This window comes from Scaptodrosophila lebanonensis, unplaced genomic scaffold, assembly GCF_003285725.1.
Source record: "Scaptodrosophila lebanonensis strain 11010-0011.00,11010-0021.00 unplaced genomic scaffold, SlebRS2 tig00001415-arrow-pilon, whole genome shotgun sequence".
NCBI classification, from domain to species: Eukaryota; Metazoa; Arthropoda; class Insecta; order Diptera; family Drosophilidae; genus Scaptodrosophila; species Scaptodrosophila lebanonensis.
In genome coordinates this window covers 12967993-12993555 of record NW_022060742.1, presented here as the reverse complement: position 1 = coordinate 12993555, position 25563 = coordinate 12967993, and the positions used below count along the sequence as shown (strand labels likewise).

Here is a 25563-nt window from a genome sequence, read left to right as displayed (position 1 = left end):
CAAGATATGAATGGGGAATCAGTATTCTGGAGTTTTTCATATATTTGGGCAAGTAATAATGGATTCTTTATGCTTAATCAGCATTCTCAAGTAGTCACATGGAAATTCACAGAAATTGTAAGACTATGTATATGTGAATTTTTTAGTAATTGAACTCTTTAACGGAGATTGTGAATATACATTACGCCAAAAAGCTGCTCCTCTATTAGTTGTGGTAGGGAAACAATTGTAAATTTTAAAATTGAGTCGGTTTTGTCCAAACTAGAGACGATTTTCTAGTTCTGGCCAAATAGATTATTGTTGATCTTTATCTTTATTTTGATTAAAATCAGTGGAACATTTTCAAACTCTAAGACGTAAGAAAAAATTAATTAGCTTCCATGATGATAGCTACAAGTGATCAACCGACCGATTTAACTAAAGCATCGATTTAACTGAACGAACGAAGGACAACGCCTACCTAACGAACGAAAAAACGTAGCACAGGGAATAAACTAACAAATGAACGTAGTGCATTGCGAATATTTTTGAGTTTTTAAATAAATACCTAGTTTATAGAACACCATTTTTTTACCCTGACTATTTAAAAAATTAAAACAAAAAACGAATCAGCAGAATTGTGATAGTCAGCATTTCACAATTTTCATTTAAATTATTGCAATAACAATTATTTTTCTCAGCTTAAAAAATATAAGTAAATTACTTATCTCGTGCATATCCATTCGATTTATTCTTCAATCTTCTAATTTCTCAATCTTTTCGAGAGCTTAATACGTTTTACTTTATTTATATTTTGCCGGCGTATCACGTGTGCCTTGACTTCAACTTTACATTCAACATAATAGGCCAGATACTGAAATAATACTTTCAGTTCACTTACAAACAAAAATCGTCAGTCTCGAGAAATTAACAAATATTTTGAAACTTGTACATTAAATCAAGGCAGCGAAAAGTATACGATTTTTGGTCGAGGATATGGCTATCATCGATCCCACAACCACAAACCAAAGTACTATTTTAGCCACTGCCGTCGGCCTAATGACAATTGTCAATTCGCCCCCCATGAGCCAGCCTCTGGATTTGTGGTTTCAAACGTTGGAACAATGCTACGAATCGGCTGGCATTCAAGATTCGAAAACCAAATGCACTCATCTCCAAACTCACATCGTTCAGATGCCGCCACACAAGCAAATGGAGCTGATGGTTCGTCTGGATGAAATACAGGAGTTCGATGAGAATAGTTCCTACGAGTGTCTAAAGCAATGCATCCTTGAGATGTGGGCGTAAAAGGACTAGTATTTTAATTAATTTATCCCTTTCATGAAAACAAAAATACACAAACACAAAACATAACCTTGAGTTCAATTTTGTAATTACCATAAATTTGTAATTTCTTGAATATTGAATATGCTGTTGAAATATAGATTGATTGCTAGCTTTCAAATGTAGAACTGGCTAAAAAGTAAACATACAGACAAATAAATGTTTCAAAATATACATACAAGTACAGGGTGCGCCATCTTTTATGTCGGTATGTAGATATTGAATAACTTTGTCATTAGTGAACCGATTGACTTGAGTAGACCAGTGTTGAAAACCTCAGTTCACTTGAAGATCGGTTGTTTATTTTCAAGGATATTCAATGTTTGCATACCGACATAAAAGATGGCGCACCCTGTACATGCCAAGCTTAGTATCCCTAGCTGTTATGGAAGAGAAGTTAAAGGTGTTCATACGGACGGACAGATGGACGGACAAGCATATCTCTATAATAATTCAACTCGAGATGCTCATCAACATGGGATTTGTCGTGCCCCTTCTGCCTGTAACATACTTGTACATACAAACCCAGTACTTAGATTTAGGATTAGATTAAATTAACTATATTCCCTATATAAAGAAAACAAGTCTTAAAAGTTCTCATTTTGGGTTCAACTACAAATAGAGCTAACGATAACGAAGTTCGAATGGTGTTCTTGCCTTATTTCCTTGTGGAATTTACCCATAAATTAGTGTGTCTGTATGCGCTCGTATGTATCATTGTCAATAAATTACTGTTAGAATTTCATTTCATAAATTAAATTTTTTTTAATAATTTAAAAATGTTGAAGTTTTGTAATATTTAAGGATTTTTTTGGGTACGGCTGCTCTATTCTAGCAATTCCTTCTTGTTTTCTTTGAGAAACAAAATACATTTTTTACAATTAAGATGGAAACTGCATTACTATATCTAAATATTCAAGTCTGAGCTAATTACTTTTTTAGATAACTGTTGTAATATATAGGAACTTATAGTATCGGTTATTTTTCAAATTATTTGTCACGCTTCAAAAATTGTACAGCAATTAAACAAAAAAAATACAAAGCTAGAAAATAATCGACTATGCTATTTCTATTGCCGGAACTGAACCTGTATGGAACACACCGTATTTGTGAAATGTATTCAATCATATTTACTCTGCCAAAGGTTATATTAGCACTCAAATTGCTAACATACTTTTTAAAACCAGTTGTGAGTACTTTAAAAGATTGCAGCTTTTTAAGAAATATTATTATGTAACCTCTTTTAATTAAATAGGCAGCCAGCCTGACTTTTATAGCAGGGAACTGTACTTTTAGTCCAAGTCATTACCATAACTTTACACTGACAGTACGCAAGTTTGAAATCGACTTGGATATGTACATTATAAAGCCCATAGTGCCTGGGTTTATGTCGCAGATGGACTTAAAAATTCGCGATAAAAGGACCAACGAATTTAGTGAGATACTTCAATATTCAATTGACATGTGCCATATGGTGAAAAGTGCTAAGCTTACCTTCTTTAAAAGATGGTATATGTCACTCGTAAAAATGGGTAACTTTCTTATGAGCTGTCCCGTAAAACCAGGACGATATTACCTGCATAATTGGAAGTTGGGCAACATGGATAGAATAGCGTTTCGAGTGGCCGGCTCTTATCGAGTAAGTCTCTATAATTACTATGGGAAGTTGGGAAGCAAAAATGAAGAGTTTGTCGATAGATGTTTCTTAGATGCGGTAATTAATTAACGTAAAGTTGCATCTGAACTACGAGCTATTTCTTTCACCAAAAAACTGGAAAAATAAATTATGAAAAGGTTCTAAATTGTTCATTTTTTTATTTTAGAAGTAAATACATTTTTTACAATCAAGAGTGAAAGTGCATTACTATATCTAAGCATTCTAATAATACATATTGCATTCATATCTGTTGATTTATATAGAAATATACATTTGTCTTTTTTTGAAATTATTTCATATTTTTTTTTTTTTTTTTCTATTTCACGCTTCAAAAATTGTATACCAATTAAATAAATACAAAGCTAGGAAATAATCGACTTTTCTATTACCAGAACTCAACCTGTATAGACTCTGCCAAAGGTTATATTAGCACTCAGATTGCTAAGATACTTTTCAAAACCAGTTGTAAATATTTTAAATGACTGCAGATTTTAATCAACACAAGATCTATTTTAGCCAAATATGTTATTGGTTTACACCATATAGTGCCGAATCAATAATTTTTGGGCAATTGAATGATTCTGGATTGCCGGCAATTTGCAAAATTTACACATGCATCTTTTTCCGAACCTCAATTAAATTTCGCTTAGCCATTTCACCTTCAATATCGAAAATCACTGAAACATTTCAACATACTTTTCAGTTGCGTAAAAATGTTCAAACTACATACATATTGCTTACAAATAATTGCGTTTTTTGGACTTTACGAGTTTTGCTTTCTAGAAGCGGTAAGCCTATATATGTAATTCGAAAAATATACCTATTTTAAAAATTGATGTTGCAGTCGAGCGTCTCATTTTTGACTGGCGAGAGCACATATAACAAAAAATTTTTCGACAACTTCACACTAAGCATCGTCAATAACACACTATGCCTTGATTTGGATATTATTAAACCCTTATCACGTGGCTTCCGCGCCCACATAGAATTCCAATTGAGTCTGGGTAGATCGAAAAAATATCAGCGTGTCTTCGCTCATGTCTTGGATGTCTGTGAGGTTGTGACCACAATAAAAAATAACATTTTTAAGAGCTGGTTCCAGAGCATGCTCCAGCATGGCAACTTTATGTACAATTGTCCTGTCGCAAAGGGTCACTATTTTCTCCATAACTGGAGGCTGGAGTCGCGACTGGTGCCCACATATTTGTATGCCGGGGATTATCGTGTCAAGGCGCATTTCTTCTACGGCAAACATAGGTCGAAGCTTGAGGACTTCATTGTGGATTTAATTGTTTATGCTCAATTGAAGCCAAGCTGATTTTAATACGCATATTTGGCTGTATGATTGACTAAATATGTTATTTTCAATATTATGAGTATTAATACTGAAAAAAACTCTCTAAAAAAATCACATTTTAAATTGTCAAGAATTAATTTCATTATGAACCGTGTACACTGTTTGGAAATTTAGCTTTGTAAGCAAACAATAAATTAATGGGGAATCAATATTATATATGACGAGTTCTTCATACTGAAAATAAAAAATTCATCGTTCAAAAATATTTTAATTTATTAAACTTTATAACATCTCAAGAATATATGTACATAATCGCACTTCCGCCATATCTTCCGAGTACATTTGAGAATGAATTTAATTGAGACAAAATCATTTGAAAGTTTTTCTATTTAGATGAAATAAATTGTAATAGTATTTATTATATTTCGATCAAAAAATAAAAGAAGGTCTATAGTGAAAATGCATACCTCAAGTATAACTATTGGTATAATGCAATAATCATATAGAGTAGACGCAAATCGAATAGAATAATTGCACATTGAAAAAAATATTTCAACTTATTTGTTATGTAAATTTTCCTATCCCGGACTTAAGAGAACCCAAATATATTTCCATTTTGGTATTTTACTTTTAGAGGTACTGGCATTCATAAAAATGGCCGCACAAACATGTCTAAGCCGACTTGACTTGACATACTTTGTAGAGTATGCAACACCGCCTTTTGGTTATTACAAAACCTGCCTGAATTCATAGTAGCACTTTACCATTTGTGTATAGGGTATACAACTGCAAACAAAGTACATACTTAGTGTTCAATCAACCATTACAAATATTTAAGCGGAACAGTCGACGCCCGTACTATTACTTTTATTGAATCATTGCTTTTGGTATTTGTTTATTTTCGCAGAGTGCACATCATAATCGTGCCGAATGTTCAAAAAGACTATTCTATTGTTATATTTAAGTTTTACCTTAACAGGACCAATGAAAAACAATGTGGTTAGTAATTTACAAGTAGAGGATTGTCGTGACTGCCTTAATCATCCACAATTGTATTTTATTTTATTAGAAAAGCGGAATTCTTTTTAAAAGCGGTGACTGCAATTATAACACTGATATTTTCAGCAACTTTTCCTTGCACATCAATAACAAGAAAGGAATGCTAAAGTCGAGCAGGCTCAACTCTTAAATACCCTGTACCACCCCACAAAAAAGTAATTTAATTAATTTAATTAAATTAATTAATTTAATTTAATTAATTAATTTAATTTAATTAATTAACTAAATTAATTTAATTAATTAACTAAATATTCCATGCATGCATAGATACATTTACATTTACATCAGAATCGTGCCTTATGCGTGTTTGTGTACTGTACATATGTATGTATGTGTGCATTGGGCCTGGTTATATGGCTATAACTTTCTTTCCAATCATTCTATCATAATGAAACTTGGTATACGGATATACAATTACTAACTGGATGTGTCTACCAAATTTCAGTTCAAAATTCCAAGAATTACGGGAGTTATAGAAAATCGTTAATAGGGGGGGAGTGGGGGGGTGGATCAGAAAAAATGAACAAACTCGTCCTTTCTCGGTCTCAGGAGAATCTGTATACCAAGTTTGGTTATTCTAGCTCTTATACTTTCGGAGATCCTTGCGTTCATACAGACAGACAGACAGACAGACGGACAGACGGACAGACGGACAGACGGACATGGCTATATCGACTCGGCTTGTCATGCTGATCAAGAATATATATACTTTGTGGGGTCTACCAAGCCTCCTTCTGTGTGTTCCATGTGCACTCGCACAAAACTAATATACCCTTGTACCCTTTGGGTACAGGGTATAAAAATCAGTTGACCATGGACATGTTGTTAGTTCGCCCGCTAAGAATGGGTCTAAAAGGGCACGTGGTTTTCAATTTTCGATTAGGAAAGGCGCAACCTTATCGGAACCTCTTTCACCATGATTTCAACTATTGCGCAATGCTTAAAGGTGCACGAGATTCCATGTACGGCCGATTCTTTACGAGCATGTTAAAGGTGGGAAACTTTGCAACCAGTTGTCCTATAGGCACAGGAAATTACTATCTTCATGACTGGGCGCTTGATAGTAAGTTGGTGCCTTCGTTTCTACAAATAGGCGATTATCGAATCGATGGATCTTTTTACTATGGCAATAAAAAACAACATAAGGACAATACTTTGCTGCTCTGTACTGTCGAAGCAATATTGGATTAATAACCACAATATATGTATCAACATTGCACAAATTAATATGGAAGCTGTTCTGTTCAAATAAAGGAACTTCCTTGAGCATGGGCAGAGATATCAATTATGGCTATACCTTCGGTTAGGGTTGTGATACATAAATAAGTAAATAAATAAATAAATAAATAAATAAATAAATAAATAATTAATTAATTAAATAATTAAATAAATACATAAATAGATAAATTATTAAATAAATAAAAAATAAACTCGTCTTGACTCATTCTGCTAAGGATAAGGGCTAGTTAACACACCGACATTCCCAGAATCTTTAAGCGAACTTACAATACTGGAAAATCAACAAAGATATCTAGTGACAGGAAATAATAAAATATCTTGGTGTTGGACCCAAAACGGAAATTCGACTTATGCCGAATCTGGCAGACCTTTATGATCCAGGCGGAAACTCCTGATGGATGTAAGTAATGCCATACTATGGCTATAGCGCAAAATCGAAATATGAGCAAGAAAGGAAATCTACAAATTAATTTTAATTCTAACATTTTTTTTCTTAAGATCCCATATTGGCGATATATGCAAAACAATTCCAATTTTCTGGTTCGATACATCCTCCATTGGGGTATATTAGCACTCGTTTTTTTTTTGACCATATAATCGTTGGATATCACTTTGTTTAGTCATGCAGAAAATTGTTGGATATATATTATATTGGCCATTTAAGCATTAAATAACTGTAAACAGTAAGGCAAATTTATTTAATTTGATTGAAATTTTGTTATTATTTATAATCCGAAAGAAGGGGAAATGTTTTGATTTCAATGCACCCTTGAATCTCAAGGGATTAGATATTTTTGGTAACTTTTTGGAAATATTTTTTAAAATGACAGTCAAGTTTCATCGCGATAGTTTATCTTTAATCCTTTAATAGGGTGTCCCTGAATTTATTTCTGTTGCACAATAGCATGGGTTTTTTCTCAGCAATGTGTTTTTGGAAGAGTGCTGACCATTAGACCGAAGCTAAAATTATTAAAGATTTTCTAACAGCAGCTTTTTGTCAGCTTCTTTAGATTAGGTAAATTTTTTTATTATTTATTTTTAGCATTTTAAGTGATACAGATAAGAAAATTGATTTTATATTGCTCAAAAACTATATCAATCAGCCAACCAGCACTAAATGTGTACTCTCAAAACTTTGCCTAAGGGGGACTAAGCACGCTTTTCAAAAGGTTGCCTTTTATTTGAGCTTTTGCTTCGGTTTGTTCCAGTACAATGGATAGAAAATTCATAAAATTGTGTATTGCTTTAATTGCATTGTCTTATTACACATCCGTAAGTACATTTTTAATATAATAGGTTGTGAGTTTATACAAATAGTGTTTTCTTTAACTAGCTTGGCAAAGTTTTGTTGAAAGGCATTGCTTGTAAAACGGACCCCAATATTTTCTCTAATGTGTCTATAAAAATTGATGGAAAAAATAAGGTGATGGGTGACCTAATTCTCCTACATCCGCTTTCAAATGGGATTAAAATGCAAATAATGCTGGAACATCGAAGATTTAGCTCTTCACCCTTTACTGTCATACTCACCCACCAGATAAGTTATTGTGATATGTTTTCTCGCATGAATATAGGTAGATCCGTGTATCATCGATTGATCGGGACCTTGGCTAAAGCGGGAAACATTTCTCTCATTTGTCCAATACCACAAGGCTACTACTACTTTCGCAACGTGACTGTTTCGGATGACTTGGTACCATCTTTTCTGCGTTTCGGGGACTATCACATTGAAGCAACATTTTTTTACGGCAATTATAAAAAATATGATAACAACACTGTGATAAGCTGCCTGCTTGATGTTACATTGTCCTAAAATCTCAAAATGTGGTTATATAAAATAATAATAAACAAAAGAGAACGCTACAGTCGAGCAAGCCCCGACAGCAAAATAGCCTGTACTCTCCACAAATAAGGAAAAAATATTTAAAAAAACAAGAAAGAACGTTCCAGTCGAGCAAGCCCGACAGTGAAATACCCTGTACCCAGGTAAACTTCCGACACTGAGGTATATGCGCCCATAGCAGCAGCAAAAAGAGGAAGAAGAGCGAACTTGTTGCTGCAGTTTGGGGGGGTTGCACTGGAGAGAATTTGTTTCGCGAATAACTTTTCTTAAAATTTACCGAATTCGATTGGATTTTAAACAACGGTAGATAATTATATATAATTAGATAGCATTTGAAATGTGGACGCTATTGACGAAATTCTGTAGCGGGGGAAGGGGGGCGAAATTCCAAAAAATAAAATAAACTCGTCCTTTCTCGGACCTAGGAGAATCTAAATGCCAACTTTGGTTATTCTAGCTTTTATAGTCGGAGATGCTTCCTTCTGCATGTTACATACTTTATTACCCTACGGGTACAGGGTATCAAAATAATTTATTAAAAAATTTAATTAACTGGATGTAACTACCAAAATTGATTTCAAAATTCCAAGAATTACGGAAGTTATAAAAAAGCACGAATAGCGGGGGAGCGGGGGGGTGTATCAAAATAAAAAAACAAACTTCACCTGCATAGGGCTCAGGGGAATCTGGATACCAAGTTTGGTCATTCTAGCTGTTGTACCTTCTGAGATCCTTGCGCTCATGCAGACGGACAGACGGCTATATCGACTCGTCTTGTCATCCTGATCAATAATATATATACTTTGTGGGGTCTGCCACGCCTCCTTCTGTGTGTTACATACATACATGTGCACAAAACTAGTATAGCCTTTCACCCTTTGGGTACAGGCTACAAAAATAATAATAAATAAATAACGTATTTTAGCAACGAAGAGATTTCCGAAATACATATGTATGTATATATTGATTATTTACAAAACGTTCGGTTCAAATCCTAGCTTATGTTATGTTATAAATAAACTTTAACAAGAAAGGAATGCTAAAGTCGAGCACGCTCAACTCTTAAATATCCTGTACCAGCCCACCAAAAAAAATTATTAATAAAATGTTATTAATTAATTAAATGCATACATACATTTACATCAGAATCGTGTGTTTTCGTGTTGGTGTACTTGTACATATGTATGTATGTATGTGTGCATTGAGCCTGGTTATATGGCTATAACTATCTTTCTAATCATCATACGGATATATAATCACTAACTGGATGTGTCTACCAATTTTAGTTCAAAATTCCAAGAATTACGGGAGTCATGGAAAATCGTGAATACGAGGGGAGTGGGGGGGAGCATCGGGAAAAATTAACAAACTCGTCCTTTCTCGGGCTCAGGAGAATCTGTACACCAAGTTTGGTTATTCTAGCTCTTATACTTTCTGAGATCCTTGCGTTCATACAGACAGACGGACATGGCAATATCGACTCGGCTTGTCATGTTGATCAAGAATATATATACTTTGTGGGGTCTGCCACGCCTCCTTCTGTGTGTTCCATGTACACTCGCACAAAACTAATATACCCTTGTACCCTTTGGGTACATGGTATAAAAATCCAATATCGAAGAGGTAAAGAAAGTAATGCAAAATCGGCAAATCATACCTGTAAAATATGCTATTTACATTATAGGTATTATACATTTCAATGGAAAGTGTTTGGCTTAATTTCATTTAGATTGTATATTTATAACTGCCATATGGCATAAGTTCATACTGGTATATATGATATATATATCATCATATAGTAATGTGGAGTGAAGAGGAAATAGATTTTGTGCTGGCCCGACAATCATCAATTTAATGACCGTAACGAAAGCAATCGGAACAGGTTTATTTTACACTTGAATTCGATTTATTTGTGCTGCGAGCAAAATGTCAATAAGCACGATGATCGGCTACTATATCTTCACTTTATTATTTCTGGCAATGGCATTCCGAGGGTCTAAAAATATAACAGCTGTAAGTATTTTACACAGTTTTAATCCAATTGTAAGAAATGTCGTTTTTCCCAGTACAGCAAAATGAGCTTCAAGAGCGGAGATTGCAAATTCAATACCGATACAATTTCCAATTTTTCCTTACAAATTATTAATAGCAAAGTGAGCATAGACTTTTTCCTAGTCCGAGCGCTACAAATTGGAGTGAAGGCGCATCTTAAGTTTGATTTTCGTCTAGCCAAAGAGAACCCTTATCATACTGCATTCCAGCATGATTTAAATTTTTGTAACGTTATGAAAACCGCACATGAATCTATTTATGGCCGTTGGCTTTTGAATATGATCAAGTTTGGGAACTTCAGTACCAGCTGCCCTGTTCCAAAGGGATACTACTATCTACATAATTGGACATTGGATGGGAATTTGGTGCCAACATTTTTTCAGGTGGGAGACTATCGCATTGGAGCCACCATGTTCTATGGCAAGTACAGGAAAACTAAACTTCAATCACTGTTGGAGTGTACGGTTGAAGCAGTACTGGACTAAAGTGAATAAAAGCTAGAAGGAAGGGCCCAAACGCTCACATTTAAAATGTATTAGTAACCTGTTTTCTGATATCCAATATAATTCACAAAATACTATATGTGTGAGATAATTATTATAAAACAGAAAGGGTCGTTTATCGTTTCCAATCTTCGATAATAAACTTTTATTGAGTTTGACGTTGTGGAAAGGAGACATCTGCTTATGCTATATTACCACATTTTTTAAATCTTTAGAAAAGCTTGCTAGATTAAAATAAATTGAAAAGCACTTCTGTTTAAGGATTAGAATTGAGCACCTGTGGAGTAAGTTAAAATCGGTAGTACGAAAAACTGTACCATGAATTACAGCCGTACATGATCAGAGATTTTCAGATTTTCATTAAAACAAAAAAGTATATTTTTATAGTATCGAGAGGTTTCTAATGAAAGAATGAAAAGAGACATATATAGTATGATATAAATAGCAAAAAAAAAAAAAAACATATATTACTCATTTAACCTGACTTTGACTTATCACAATATTTGTGTAGTGGAAATTATTGGAGCCATTAAGTTAACGAGTGTCGTTATTAACTAAACTATTTATACTTATATATATGCATGATCGTTTCAATTGATGCTTCCACTTCGCAATCATCCATCTAATTGTGGGATATCAATTCTTGTTTTCGGCATTCACAACTAGTTTTTCATAGCATTACCACTTTGCAATTGCTGGTGTCAAAATGTTTAAATTGCGCATTTATTGTCTTAAAATAATTGTTCTATTTTTATTCATAATGTTGAAGTTTTGTGCTAATCAAGCGGTAAGCCAAACAAGGATAATTATTGCAATTAATTTATTATTTATTTTATTTTAAGGAGCGCCATGCCCAGTTCAAGTATATTAATGCTACCTTCAGCCCAAAACACTTTCATAATTTCACTATAAGTATTGAGAATAATACGATGAACATGGATATGTATTTAATTAGACCCTTGCGGCGTGGCTACATGGCCCACTTGGATTATCAAATGCGTTTGGCCAATGCGAAATCCTTTCAAACCATGTTTAGCAACAAATTCGATTTTTGTAACACGTTGGGTAGCATGAAGGATAGCATAATAAAGCATTGGTTCAAGATAATGATGCAATACGGGAACATTATGCCAAACTGTCCCATGGAGGCCGGGCACTATTATATCCGCAACTGGACAATGGGAAGTACGATTGCGCACAAGTTCCTTCATCCCGCAGAATATCGATGCATTGCCCGTACCTATTATGGCAAATACAAGTCCAAGACGGAGGATCATGTAATCACATTTCAAATAGAAGCAGAGCTGATGAATTAACATCTGACTAATTTTTCTATATAATTGCATTACGTAAATACTTCACAATTCAATGCAAGATGTATCTAATCTCAATAAAACCAACAAAAGCTAAAAAATTACATAATCATTGCTTACCAAGCTGACATAGAGACTACATGTGGATGAACAGATAAGCATTACATCTTTCTAGTCTATTAATATTTGTTTTATTTGAAATGTGTGGAATATACATATATATAGTACATGTATAAAAATTGAAAAATATAAAATCATAGAAAATAGAAAACAGTAAACAAAATTCGAATACACACCATTAGAGTTTTGAAATGCTGTAAGTCGTGTATGACTGCATATTTACCTCGGCTTTGTATACCTTTCAGGTACAGAGAAAAAACAATCTTGGTGTAGAGGTAGGCATAAAATTACAAGATATATGGAAGCACTAACGTCAATGATTATAAGAATCACACAACAATATATATGTATATAACCCTATATATAATATTAGTATTGTGCAAATTGTTTGAGCCATTCGATTAACGAGTATCGTTATTAACTTAACGATTTAACATATTAAAGCTTTTCTTATCCTTGATCGTTTCAATGGATGCTTCCACTTCGCAATCATCCATCTAATTACTTGTGGTATTTCAATTCTTGTTTTCTGCATTCACAATTAGTTTTTCATAACATTACCATTTTGCAATTGCCGGTGTCAAAATGTTAAAATTGCGCATTTATTGTCTTAAAATAATTGCTCTATTTTTATTCGTAATGTCGAACTTCTGTACTAATCAAGCGGTAAGTCTGTCAACGTCAATTATTGTAATGTACCGATTATTTGCTCTCATTTTTAGGAGCGCCATGTCGTGTTCAAGTCAATTAATGCCACATTCAGTCCAAAACACTTTCATAATTTCAGTATAACGATTAAGAATAATACCGTGAACATGGATATGTATATTATTAGACCCTTGCGTCGTGGCTACATGGCCCATCTCGAATATCAAATGCGTTTGGCCAATGCTAAATTATTTCAAACAATTTTTAGTAACAAATTCGATATTTGCAATACAGTGGGTAGCCTGAAGGAAAGCATCATAAAGTATTGGTTCAAGACAATGTTAAAGAATGGAAATTTTATGCAAAACTGTCCCGTTGAGGTCGGACACTATTATCTCCACAATTGGCAAATGGCAGTGACGCACAGGTTTCTTCAACCTGCCGAATATCGATGCATTGCCCGTACCTATTATGGCAAATACAAGTCCAAGACGGAGGATCATGTAATTACATTTCAAATAGAAGCAGAGCTGATGAATTAACTATGAACCAACATCTGACAACTTTTGCACAAGAATTCAAATGCATATTTTTAAACAATTACATGTAAATTTTCCTGCTCGCTTTTGAAAACAAACCAACTATATACTTCATATATACTTATATACTTCAAAAGACTAATGCAACATTTTTTAATTGATATTATTATTATATTTTGATAATTTTAGAATTAAAAATCCTTTTTTTTTTTTTTGTTATCGATTATTGCTAATAGCTTCAAAGCTGAATTCGACTCAACATTTATACAATATGCATAATTTTTGTTAACTCATTGTTTTGTGAAGCGCCACTCGTAAAGTATTCCCGATGTATTTAAATATTTATTTTCTATCTCTTCTGGTGACAATAATTGAAGCGGTAAGCTAAGTGTCTACAAATATCGGTTGCTCTAAATTTGTAATTTATTGTTTAACTGCAGTCTTCAACTATAAGGATGTTATCAAGCGAAGTTAAATATAGCCCGAAATATTTTGACAACATCACAGTTGAAGTGAGAAATAATTCTGTTTACTTGGACACTTTTAATAAAAGAGAACTTGGAAAGGGATATCAGTTGCGTATGGAATTTCAACGTCGTATCACAGATACTTCTAGATTTGAAACGGTTTTTAAATTCATATTTAACCTTTGCAATGTATTGGATTCTCCAAGTGCAGGTGTTATGAAGCGTTGGTATTCCAGTCTCATGAAAACAGGGAATTTTCTTTCGAGCTGTCCGATAAAAGCTCAACATTACTATATACGTGGTTGGAAATTCGATCCTGCAATTCGTCCAATGTTTTTAACACCCGGCTATTATAGTGTGGAACTATATAGTTTCTTTGGAAAGTGGAAAAGCAAAAATGAGGACATAGCAAATTGGTTTACTTTCACTTTGGCTATTACATAAAATACAGTTCTTAAACTAGGCTCAGAAAAAAAAAATGGAGAATGGAATTCAAATGCATATTTTTAAACAATTACATGTAAATTTTCGTGCTCGCTTTTGAAAACAAACCAATTATATACTTCAAAAGACTAAAGCAACATTTTTAATTGATATTATTATTATTTTTTTTAATTTTAGAATTAAAAATACTTTTTTGTTATCGATTATTGTTAATAGCTTCAAAGCGAAGCATGAATGACTTTTAGGCTGAACTCGATTCAACATTTATACAATATGTGTAATTTTTGTTAACTCATTGTTTTGTGAAGCGCCACTCGTAAAGTATTCCCGATGTATTTAAATATTTATTTTCTATCTCTTCTGGGGACAATAATTGAAGCGGTAAGTTAGGTGTCTACAAATATCGGTTGCTCTAAATTTATAATTTATTGTTTAACTGCAGTCTTCAACAATAAGGATGTTATCAGGCGAAGTTAAATATAGCCCGAAATATTTTGACAACATCACAGTTGAAGTGAGAAATAATTCGGTTTACTTGGACACTTTTAATATAAGAGAACTTGGAAAGGGATATCAGTTACGTATGGAATTTCAACGTCGTATCACAAATACATCTAGATTTGAAACGGTTTTTAAATTCATATTTAACCTTTGCAATATATTGGATTCTCCAAGTACAGGTGTTATAAAGCGTTGGTATTCCAGTCTCATGAAAACAGGGAATTTACTTCCGAGCTGTCCGATAAAAGCTCAACATTACTATATACGTGGTTGGAAATTCGATCCTGCAATTCGTCCAATGTTTTTAACACCCGGCTTTTATAGTGTGGAACTATATAGTTTCTTTGGAAAGTGGAAAAGCAAAAATGAGGAATTCGTAAATCGGTTTACTTACACCATGGCTATTACATAAAATACAACAGCATTAAACAACGCTCGAATAATTCTTAATAAATGTATCAAAAGCTAAAATTGAATATACGAGTAGATTTGATGAAACAATTAAACAAAAAATCATTTTTGGCCTTCGCTTTACAAACTTTGCAAACGAAGAATGATGTTATTATTAATATTATTTCATTATATTGCTTATAATCTATACATACTAGTGTAAACATATGTAAGTGTTTTTCATATTTTAACTTTAGCTTTTTTCTTACGTATACTTAGTTACCCCTAACTGCTTGATTGTAAATATTGTTTAATGTGAAAATTTTATATTTTGAAAACCGTCCAATACCAAGCCGGACAGACGGACATGGCTATATCGACTCGGCTTGTCATCCTGATCAAGAATATATATACTTTGTGGGGTCCGCCACGCCGGCTTCTGGGTGTTACATACATTCGCACAAAACTAGTATACCCTTGTACAGGGTATAAAAAGTGAACATGTAAGACAACTGTTATATGTATGTATGTATGTATGTATGTACGTTTGCAAGAAAGCCGCCACAAAACGACAAAACGGGACGTAAATTAAATGTAGTTTTTTTCCAGTTACGTTTCTCTTTATTTTTTGTTACGGCGACGTTAAGTCTGTTCAAACGTACCGAATTGAAGAAAGAGAAAGCATGCGCTAACGAAAACGAATAAACGATTACGCACAACATTCATACAATATACTCGTACATACATACATACATATGTATGCACATACAGCTATGCTAGAACAATAATTTAACAAATCAACAGAATTAAAATTTAGTTAAAATATAAAACGAACTACGCACTTACATACATATGTACATATTTATATGAAAATAAATTCTGATCCTCTTTATTCCAAAATGATGAAAAATGCAAGACACTAAAATCACTTTAAAAAAAAAATTTGCGGCGCCGCAAATCATCACGCACATGTGAAGAAACACAAAACAAAACAACGAAAGAAAGAACAAAAAAACACGTGACACGACGCGGCTCAACGGTTGGCAACAAAACTATAACCTACGTACATACATACATACATACATACGGACGTATTTGTTGCTGCACACAAACACTCTCTCGTAAGTGTTGCTCTCCTCTAAGACGAATTTAAGCAGCAGATACAAACATACATATTTACGTCACGATCGCGAAGCACACCGGCGTCTAACAAAGGAAAACACTATTAAACTTTCATTTTTCACATATTTTATTTGCATTTATATACACAACTAAATATATACAAGTTGTGCATAATATCGCTAATACTTTATGTTTAACTGAAGCTTTATTTAATAATTTTCACCAACGCCAACGAAAAGTAACGCGACGCGCTCAAGAAATGGCGCAAAACTAAGCCTTGGCATGCAGCTGTGCTCTCTGTAAGAATGCAAAAGTGAAAGAAAAGAATCAAAAATCATAGCTGTAGATCAGCGCAATTGGCATGGGCGTAGCAAGGATCATAGCAAAGAGGATTTCATGAAAATTATCTCACATTAAATTTGTGTTTTTAGAAATTACAATATTTTATTTATTTTCAAAAATATTATTGTGATGTTTATTAATTAATTGTTGTTCATTTAATTAAGAGTAAAATATGAGCAAATTCATCAAATTGATTGAATATTAATTTCGGCAAAACTAGTTAAGTTTTTAAGATTCTTTTGTATGTATAAAAATGTACTGTTTTTGTTTATCTTTTTAATTTATTTTATCAAGAAATATTAATGTGAATATCGTATATTAAACCCTTATTGTTAGCTTGCCTACAACCATGCTTATTAACTGTTGAATAGAAATTCGCCTTCCTTTGCTTTGTCTTTTATTTCTTTGCTGTCACTCTCTTCTTAAAAGAGAGCAACATTCACGAGAGAGTGCGTTTGTGCAACAACGAAGATAATTTTTAGTTTTGTTTGAACTGTTGCGCCGCGTTGCAATGCCTGCGTCTTTGGCTTCGTAAAAAATTAATAAATGTTTTAATTCTGTATTTAAATAGTACATTAATATGCCTACATTCGTCGTTGTATAAGAAAATGAGTTTTTCGTGCTGCTGCCTGGGTGTGTGTGCAGATTTTTGTTGTTTTTTTTCAAGTGCTGTGAATGTGTTTTATGAAGTGCTTAATGCTTAACTGCAATAAATTACAAGTGTGTATGTATATACATATGTACATACATACATACATATATAAATGCAAATCAACTGATCTTTTGTACATAAATATGTACACATGTGTAAGTGTTTGTTTGATTGTTTAATTCCTATTAGTTTTATTCGTACATTTACATAAACTTGTATGACAGTGTATACCTAAAGGCGGAACAAAAACTGCATTTGATTTATTTATATTTTAAACCTTACATGTTCAATGCAAACGCACCCGTATATTTAAACTATGATTTATATTTTATGTGTTGCATATATTTTTGGCAATTGCTAATTAGTGAATATTAGTCATAAGTTGTCGCGTGTATAACAGTTTCCTTATACACTGCGCGTCATCAGGTTAGCGCCCCCCTTTGTGTTCTCACTTAATGTTGAATATTTTATAAGCCATATGAAATAGAGTCTTATAATTTTTATTCATTAAACTTTTATCTATCCTTTTTAAGAAAAAACAGCAACAGCACCTGTAACATTTTGCAAAAGGTTTTTTTAAATTTTTTTATTAAAGTATACAAAAAGAGCGTGGCTTAAATTTGGTCATCAGGATAGCGCCCCCTACACTAAATTCATTTTTTTTCAATTTTTGAGCGATAAAAGTTTGTCATAATGTATTTATTTTATTCTTTAAATATTTTTAAGCAAAATTAATAGTGTGTAGTCCTGCCTTTGTTAACAATAACTTCATAGATTCGATTGGGTATTGAATCATACAGTTTTCCAATGTTATTTAAGGAAATGGTGGACCAAGCGTGTTTTATGCCTTCGATTAACTCCTCCTTTGTTTTATATTGCTTTCCGGACTCGTACACTTTTCTAGCCAACCATCCCCAGACGTTCTCGATGATATTTAGATCAAGCGAGTATGGTGGCCACTCAAGGATATCTACTTTTTGGCTTTGAATCCACGTTTTTACGATCCGGGCTGTGTGGATTGGAGGATTATCGTGCTGGAACCGCCATACCAGATTTCCAAAAATATTCTTAATGTAGGGAAACGCAGTTTTTAGAACGCTGGTGTAGTTTTCCGCATTCATCCGTGGCGTTAAAAACTGCAGTTCGCACGTGCCATAGTAGGATACGGCACCCCACACCATCACACCCCCCACTCGGCTATGGAGGCGGTCCAAATGATGCTCATCCTTACGGAGATCGTGGAAATAATAATTATAGCCATCGGGCCCTTCCAAATTAAATTTCTTTTCGTCTGAAAAGACCACGTAGCGCCACTCAGAAGTCCACGACATGTGCGCGCGAGCAAAATTTAAGCGCATTTCTTTTCGCACCTTATTAAGTGGGGGTTTCTTTTTCATTTTTTGTCTTTGTAAGTGTGAAGCTCCCTTTATAACTCTTTGGACCGTTGATAAGCTCGCCTTAACACCAGTTTTTTCTCTTATATGGGCGGAAGAGTCGTGCGAGTTTGAGGCTTCTCGTAGTATGGCTCTTCTGTCTGCTTGTGAAACTACTTTTTTCTTGCCGCCTTTGAAGTTATTTCCATAACCCTTTTTATTTCGAAGGAAACTGGAAATCGTTTTTCTATGTCTTCCTATTTTTTCTGAAATTTTATGTATTGATAGCCCAGACTCAGAGTAAGCTTCAATTTTTGATTTTTCCTCAGCTGATAAGACTGTTCTTTTTCCCATACTGAGCCTCAATTAAAACGAACAAATCAATTAAGCAACACCAAAAATTTGGTGTCCGTACGTGCCAAATTAAGCGAGATAACTAAAATTGTATTTGGGGGCGCTAATCTGATGACGCAAAATAAGTGCAAGCTTTTTCGTCGAAAATAAAACAAATCAACAAAATCATATAACGGTTCTTCTGTCGGGCTTCATTTTTTTCTCAGGGAGAGCACATAACTGTATCGTAAACACACAAAAATAATACGAAGTTTCAAGCAAATGAAAAAGAGTTATGACCAATAACAAATAAATACGTTGGGGGGCGCTAACCTGATGACGCGCAGTGTATCTACTTTTTAACTTTGTAAAATTGAGAGTGGCGCCCTCTAGTTGTAACAACAGTGCAACAATGCTGCCAATTTAGATATTGTTCCGCCCGCTCTAAAGTTTTTTAAGAAGAAGAGAACAGGGAAAAATAAATGCTGCAGTTTTATAAGAAAGTAATTTAACTTAAACTAATGTGTTTTTTATTACCTTTTTCTAACATTTCCAATTCTGAGTGGCGCTCTCTAGTTGTGAGTAGTTACAACAGTGTTGCCAATTTATATATTTTTCCGTTTGCTGTAAGTTTTTCAAATGCCCAGAACGGGTAAGAAATTGCTACTGTTTCATAAATAATTTATTTTAGACTAATGTAATTTTTAAATAATTTTTTCTAACATTTACTTAATTGCATGAAAATTAATAGAATGTACGAGTTGAATCCATTTAACAGTCATTTGATAAAATAACTCAATATCTTATAAAAATGAAATTTTTAGTTAATTACAGCCTTAGCAAACATATTCGATTAAACAAATTTGAAAATTTTATGAATTAAACAATGTGTTTTATCACGTACGCCCTACGCATGCACAAGTACATAGGCGATATACCTAAACGTATATAGCACACTAATTATGACGTACTTATATTGTATATATTTATATCAATAAGTAGGTATGCCCTCGAATAACTGAAAATATTCGGTACATTTGTATGCTCGTTATGAAAAACAACCAGTAATTTAAAACAAAGCGGAATTTTTCCAGATTGTAATTGATATTATACTCGAATATTTTCAGTTAATCGAAACATTTTAAGCTTGAATGATTTTTGGTGAAAATTCAAAATTCCATACATCATTTTTGAAGCTCATTACTTACTGGAACGACTCTATTCAAGTATTTCCGATGTATTTAGTTACTTGTATTTATTTATTTTGCTGCCTTGTGGCACATTTGGAAGCTGTAAGCTGTGGGCCTACACGTATCGGTTCGATCAATGTTTTTAATTCGTTGTTTAACTGCAGTCTTCAACAATAAGGATATTATCAGCAGAAGTTAATTACAACCCCAATTATTTTTACAACATCACAATCGAAGTGCGAAATTATTCCTTGTATATGGATTCTTTTAATAGAAGACCTTTTGGACCGGGGTATCAAATGCGCATGGAATTTCAACGTCGTGTCAGCACTAGATTTCAATCGGTTTTCAAATTCATCTTCAACGTCTGCAATATATTGAATGCAGCCAATTCGGGAGTTTTTAAGCGTTGGTATTCTAGTCTTATGAAGACTGGTAATTTTGTTCCAAGCTGTCCAATAAAAGCTAAATATTACTATATACATGGGTGGACATTGGAGCAGGCGAGTCGTCCAATGTTTTTGTCGCCAGGCTATTATCGTGTGGAACTATATCATTTCTTTGGAAAGTGGAAGAGCAAAAATGAGGATTTTGTAAGTCGGTTTATGGTGGATGTCTTAATATAAAATATAAAGCATGCACTTTTTCGATTACTTAGTAATGTTAGGAGCGCAAAATAACGCTTCAGTAAATGCTAATACGTTTTCCAAAGCCGCTTTTATACAATAATTATATCTATATAATTTTAATAATAAAGATAAACCAATAAGTCATTTCCGTTCTTCGGACAATTTTTTTTAAACATGCCTAATGGACCTTGCAAATTACTGGTTTTCCGTACCTACTGCTCTGCAATTTAAAATACAGATACTTATTCTAATTTTGCTTTCTAACTAATCGTGCAAGTGACTTGAGTATCATAACAGTACGGATGTATAATAGTATATATTTTTTATTTTTACTGGTGGCACCATCAAACGCTGTAAGTAGAGCGATAATATAAACTTTAAAATCAAAAACCATTAATTTAATATTTGTTTAGGGCTCAACCGTAAGCATAGTGTCAGCTGAAGCCAGTTATAGTGAAAAATATTACTACAATATGACAGCATATGTGCGTAATGAATCGCTATTCGTTGACTCATTCAACAAAGTGGTTATAAATACGGGCTATCATGTGCGCTTGGAATATGCCCGACGTATAGGAAACTCCAGCGCCTTTCAGCCAGTTTTTAAATTTACTTTTAACATTTGCAATACTTTGAATACGTTAAGTACAGGCGTATTTAAGCGTTGGTATGCCACCCTCATGAAAAGCGGAAATTTTATGAAGAACTGCCCCATGAATTCGAAATATTATTATATCCATGGCTGGACCATAGAGAAAGCCAACATGCCGTCTTTCATAACTCCGGGCTATTATCGGGTTTTTCATCATTTTTTCATGAAATTGAAAAACAAAAAGGACGACTTCGTAAGTTATCTAGTGGTTGATGCATTAATTTAAATTATCGAAACTAATTTTATATTGGTAATGAAATGCAATAAAAGTTTTCAAAAAATTAGTTGTTTATCTAAATATCTGTAAACAAAAGATCAAAACAAGCAGAACATACAAAAGAATGACATACAAGTAATGCTGATAATATGGGAAAATAATAAGCCTACTGCTTATACGCTTGAATACATCTGCACGAAATTGTATACAAAATTGCATAACAACTTCATAAATTTGTTTTGAGTAAACATCAATAGCTTCACACAACCATAATTACGTTGAACACGGTTTTGTTGATTTCACAAAAATAATTTAAACAAGAGAGAACACTACAGTCGAGCAAGCCCGACAGTGCAATACCCTGTACGCACACAAACTTCCGACACTGAGGTATATGTGCCTCTAGCAGAAGCAAAAGGAAGAAGAAGGGCGACCCTGATGCTGCAGCTTGTGGCCGTAGTATGGGAGTGAAATGTATTCGCTAATAACTTTTCTTAGAATATACCGATTTATAAATTTGTAATTTGAAACAAAAGTAGAGAATTGTATATATATTCTGTGTACAAAGTTTGGTTAGGGTAGCTTTTGAAATGTGGACAGTATTGACGAAATTCTGTAGCGGGGGAAGGGAAAAATTCAAAAAAGTAAAATAAATTTGTACAGACTTGTATAGGGACTAGAAGCGTCTGCATGCCAAGTTTGGTTTATGTAGGCTCAGCCATTTCCGTAATCCAGGCGTTCATCCAGACAGACGGACGGGCGAACATGTCTAGCTAGATTTATCATGCTGATTCAGAATACAAGTATATATATACTGTATGGAGTTGGAGATGCTTCCTTCTGTCTGTTTGCACAAACCAAATATACCCTTTTCACCCTACATGTACAGGGTATAAAAATGCTACGATATATTATTATAATTACACATAATTATCCGTATTTTGATAAACAGTAATAGGGCAACTATTATATGAGTTTGTACCATAACTACGAGTAGTTTTTATTTCCCGTTTAAGCCATTATTTAGCGTGACGTTGTTAAGACAATAAAACATTCCGAATGTATACGGCTACATATATTTTGCTTTCGCTGGTGGTGTCCTTGGATGCTGTAAGAATACAATAATTTTTCTAAGTCTTGCATAAATTTTGTGCCCATGTTTATAGATCTCAAACATAGCTATTTTATCAGCAGAAGCTAGTTACAACCAGAAATATTTCTTCAAAATCACAGCAAGTGTGCGCAATCAGTCGCTTTACGTGGACTCGTATAATAGAAGAACCCTAGGATCGGGCTACCAACTGCGAATGCATATTGCACGTCGAATTGAGAACACTACCAACTATCAGCCGATTTATCATTTTAAGTTTAACATTTGCTCATTGTTAAATACGCGTAATTCTGGTGTTTTCAACCGTTGGTATTCTAGTTTAATGAAAAGTGGAAACTTTGTATTGACTTGCCCGATAAAAGCTAGGCATTACTACATACATGGTTGGACCTTGGAACAGATGAATCGACCATCATTTGTAGTTCCTGGCTATTGTCGTTTTGATCTTTATTATTTTTTTGGTAAATGGAATAGCTCATCTGAGGAATTTGTAAGTCGATTTGTGATTGATATGCTAATGTAAAGCTTAATACTTGTATGTATTGAGTTTGTTTGATGTAATAAAAATTTGTTCATTATTTTTTAGTTACTTTTGAACTACCTGCCTGTATGTTATACATTTTTTGAGTATATATTTCTTCTTTAACAAATGAATAGGGTATTATAGAAATACAACTCAGTAGAAATTTTAATTTACAGACTTAAAAATTTTTGAAATTGAAATTTAGAAATTCTCTTGTGTTTACGACTTCTTACAAACTGCATGATTTAAATACTATGCATAGTATTACTTCTATTGTATACCTGTGTTGTGTTTCAAATATGCATGCAGGCGTTCCAGTCAATTCTCTGCACAAACTATCCGCGGTTTTGTAGATTTAGACCATATATTTAATACTAATTTGCTGGATAAAATTCTAAAATTTTGCAGTACGAATAAAAGTATTAATACCTGTATATCACGCGGAACAGACATCTAGAACTATTCGATTTGGAAGCCGTGTAAATACAAAGAAAAATTAAATTAAACTTCGGCAAATTAATTAATAATAATTATGGAGGTTAAACTTTTTATATAAATGCAGCGCAGCAGAGCAAGAATGTTCACATTTTCATTTTTCCTTTAAGATTTTATTTAAAAGCACAATACTTTGCAGATTATGGCCCGCATAATTTCTCACATTAATTTCTTCAAAGGCAGCTGTCGATTTACTCAACACTCTTGATATCCACAAAACAAAAAAGGAAACGTCCGCTTGCTCAAACATACTCGTAATCGATGTGCTGTTGACACTTCCTGCAATCACGCACCGTAAATGTAATCATTACTGTTTTTATTTTATTATTTTTTCTTCGCAAGTCAAGCCAATGCATTTTTCGCCTTCCACTGCGAGTGCTATGTCTGCAGCGGATGATGCTAACAATTTCATGAGAAATAATAATATCCTGTACAAGGTTGCAACATGTTGCACGGCATGGCGTTGATTATCGATGGGGTAGACACACGCAGCTGCACAGACCCAGCAACTTGCCATAAAAAATTGAACATTCAATTTAGCTGCAATGTCCTCGACAAGCACGATATCGTCCTTGCCTCAGCCATCCTCCGGGCTCTCCTCTACCGCCATCATCAGAGCACAGCTGTCGCATGCAGCAAAAGGAGCTGCTGTTAATGTTGCTTTAACTGCATCTGACTTGCCGTCTTGTGTGCTTCCTTTTCAATCTTTTGTTACTCCTCCGCTGGGTGGCGTGTGTGCCTTTTAACTTCATCGCTTCCCTAATTGCCGCCTTTCGTTGTCTTTGGGGCACACACCGGGTGTCGCAAAGCCACGGGGCACCATCATCTCACATTTTTGCCATTGATTTGCCAGCAATTCCCGCTGGTATAATTATAGCATTGACTTAATCAACAGCCATCATCAGGTCATCATTAGTAGCAGCACCTGCGGCCATTTCAGTTGACGCACAGACCCACTAACTGACTGACTGACTGACTGAATGAATAAATGGCAGGCAGGATGACTTGTCTGGCTAATGAATGAAAGTCATGTAAGCCTTGTTTAATTAGTTGAAGGCCCACTGAGGCATCTAATTGAGCTTGTTATGGGCACATATCCGAAAACTTACAATAAATGAACGCTATTGTGCCTTGCGGCTAACCAAGCAGCATTTCTCATTGCAAACTCAAGTACATCCGCTGCATTTGTAAATCAATTTCACGCCAAACAAACATTAAACGTTATTTAGCACAAAGGACGACAGCGTTGACAGCCATAATGATGGCAATTTCCTTAAGCGTGCACAACACCCCGCTGTTTTATTGTTTCAGCAGGCGCGTTGCCAATGCATTGAGATCGAAGACAAAATAGTAAGTACAAGAAATTGCGCTTTCCCATCATTTCTACATCGGAAGTGCAATGATAGCAGAGGAAAGCAGTAAAGAAAAAAAAAACAAAGCATACTTTGCAGCGCGCGCGAACGTGTCGAGTGCTGACTGACTGCCAAAGTCTGTGGTGAGTGGGTGTCTGTGTGTGTGTGTGTGTGTGT

General features: G+C 34.0%; 4 protein-coding genes across 4 annotated transcripts; all 4 read left to right on the top strand.

Moving 5' to 3' along the window:
* The first annotated feature begins 2851 nt into the window (after positions 1–2851).
* Positions 2852–4298, top strand: LOC115632845. Its single transcript, XM_030530102.1, has 2 exons — positions 2852–2962; positions 3825–4298. The coding sequence occupies exons 1-2, from the start codon at positions 2852–2854 to the stop codon at positions 4296–4298; spliced, it is 585 nt and encodes a 194-aa protein (XP_030385962.1).
* A 963-nt stretch (positions 4299–5261) lies between these two features.
* LOC115632844 lies at positions 5262–6527 on the top strand. Its single transcript, XM_030530101.1, has 3 exons — positions 5262–5276; positions 5347–5421; positions 6132–6527. Exons 1-3 carry the CDS (start codon positions 5262–5264, stop codon positions 6525–6527), a joined length of 486 nt encoding a protein of 161 aa, XP_030385961.1.
* Positions 6528–11908: 5381 nt separating this feature from the next.
* Positions 11909–12289, top strand: LOC115632843. The gene has a single exon (XM_030530100.1). The coding sequence runs from the start codon at positions 11909–11911 to the stop codon at positions 12287–12289; it is 381 nt and encodes a 126-aa protein (XP_030385960.1).
* A 756-nt stretch (positions 12290–13045) lies between these two features.
* On the top strand, positions 13046–13596 carry LOC115632842. Its single transcript, XM_030530099.1, has 2 exons — positions 13046–13072; positions 13129–13596. The coding sequence occupies exons 1-2, from the start codon at positions 13046–13048 to the stop codon at positions 13594–13596; spliced, it is 495 nt and encodes a 164-aa protein (XP_030385959.1).
* The last annotated feature ends 11967 nt before the right edge of the window (positions 13597–25563 follow it).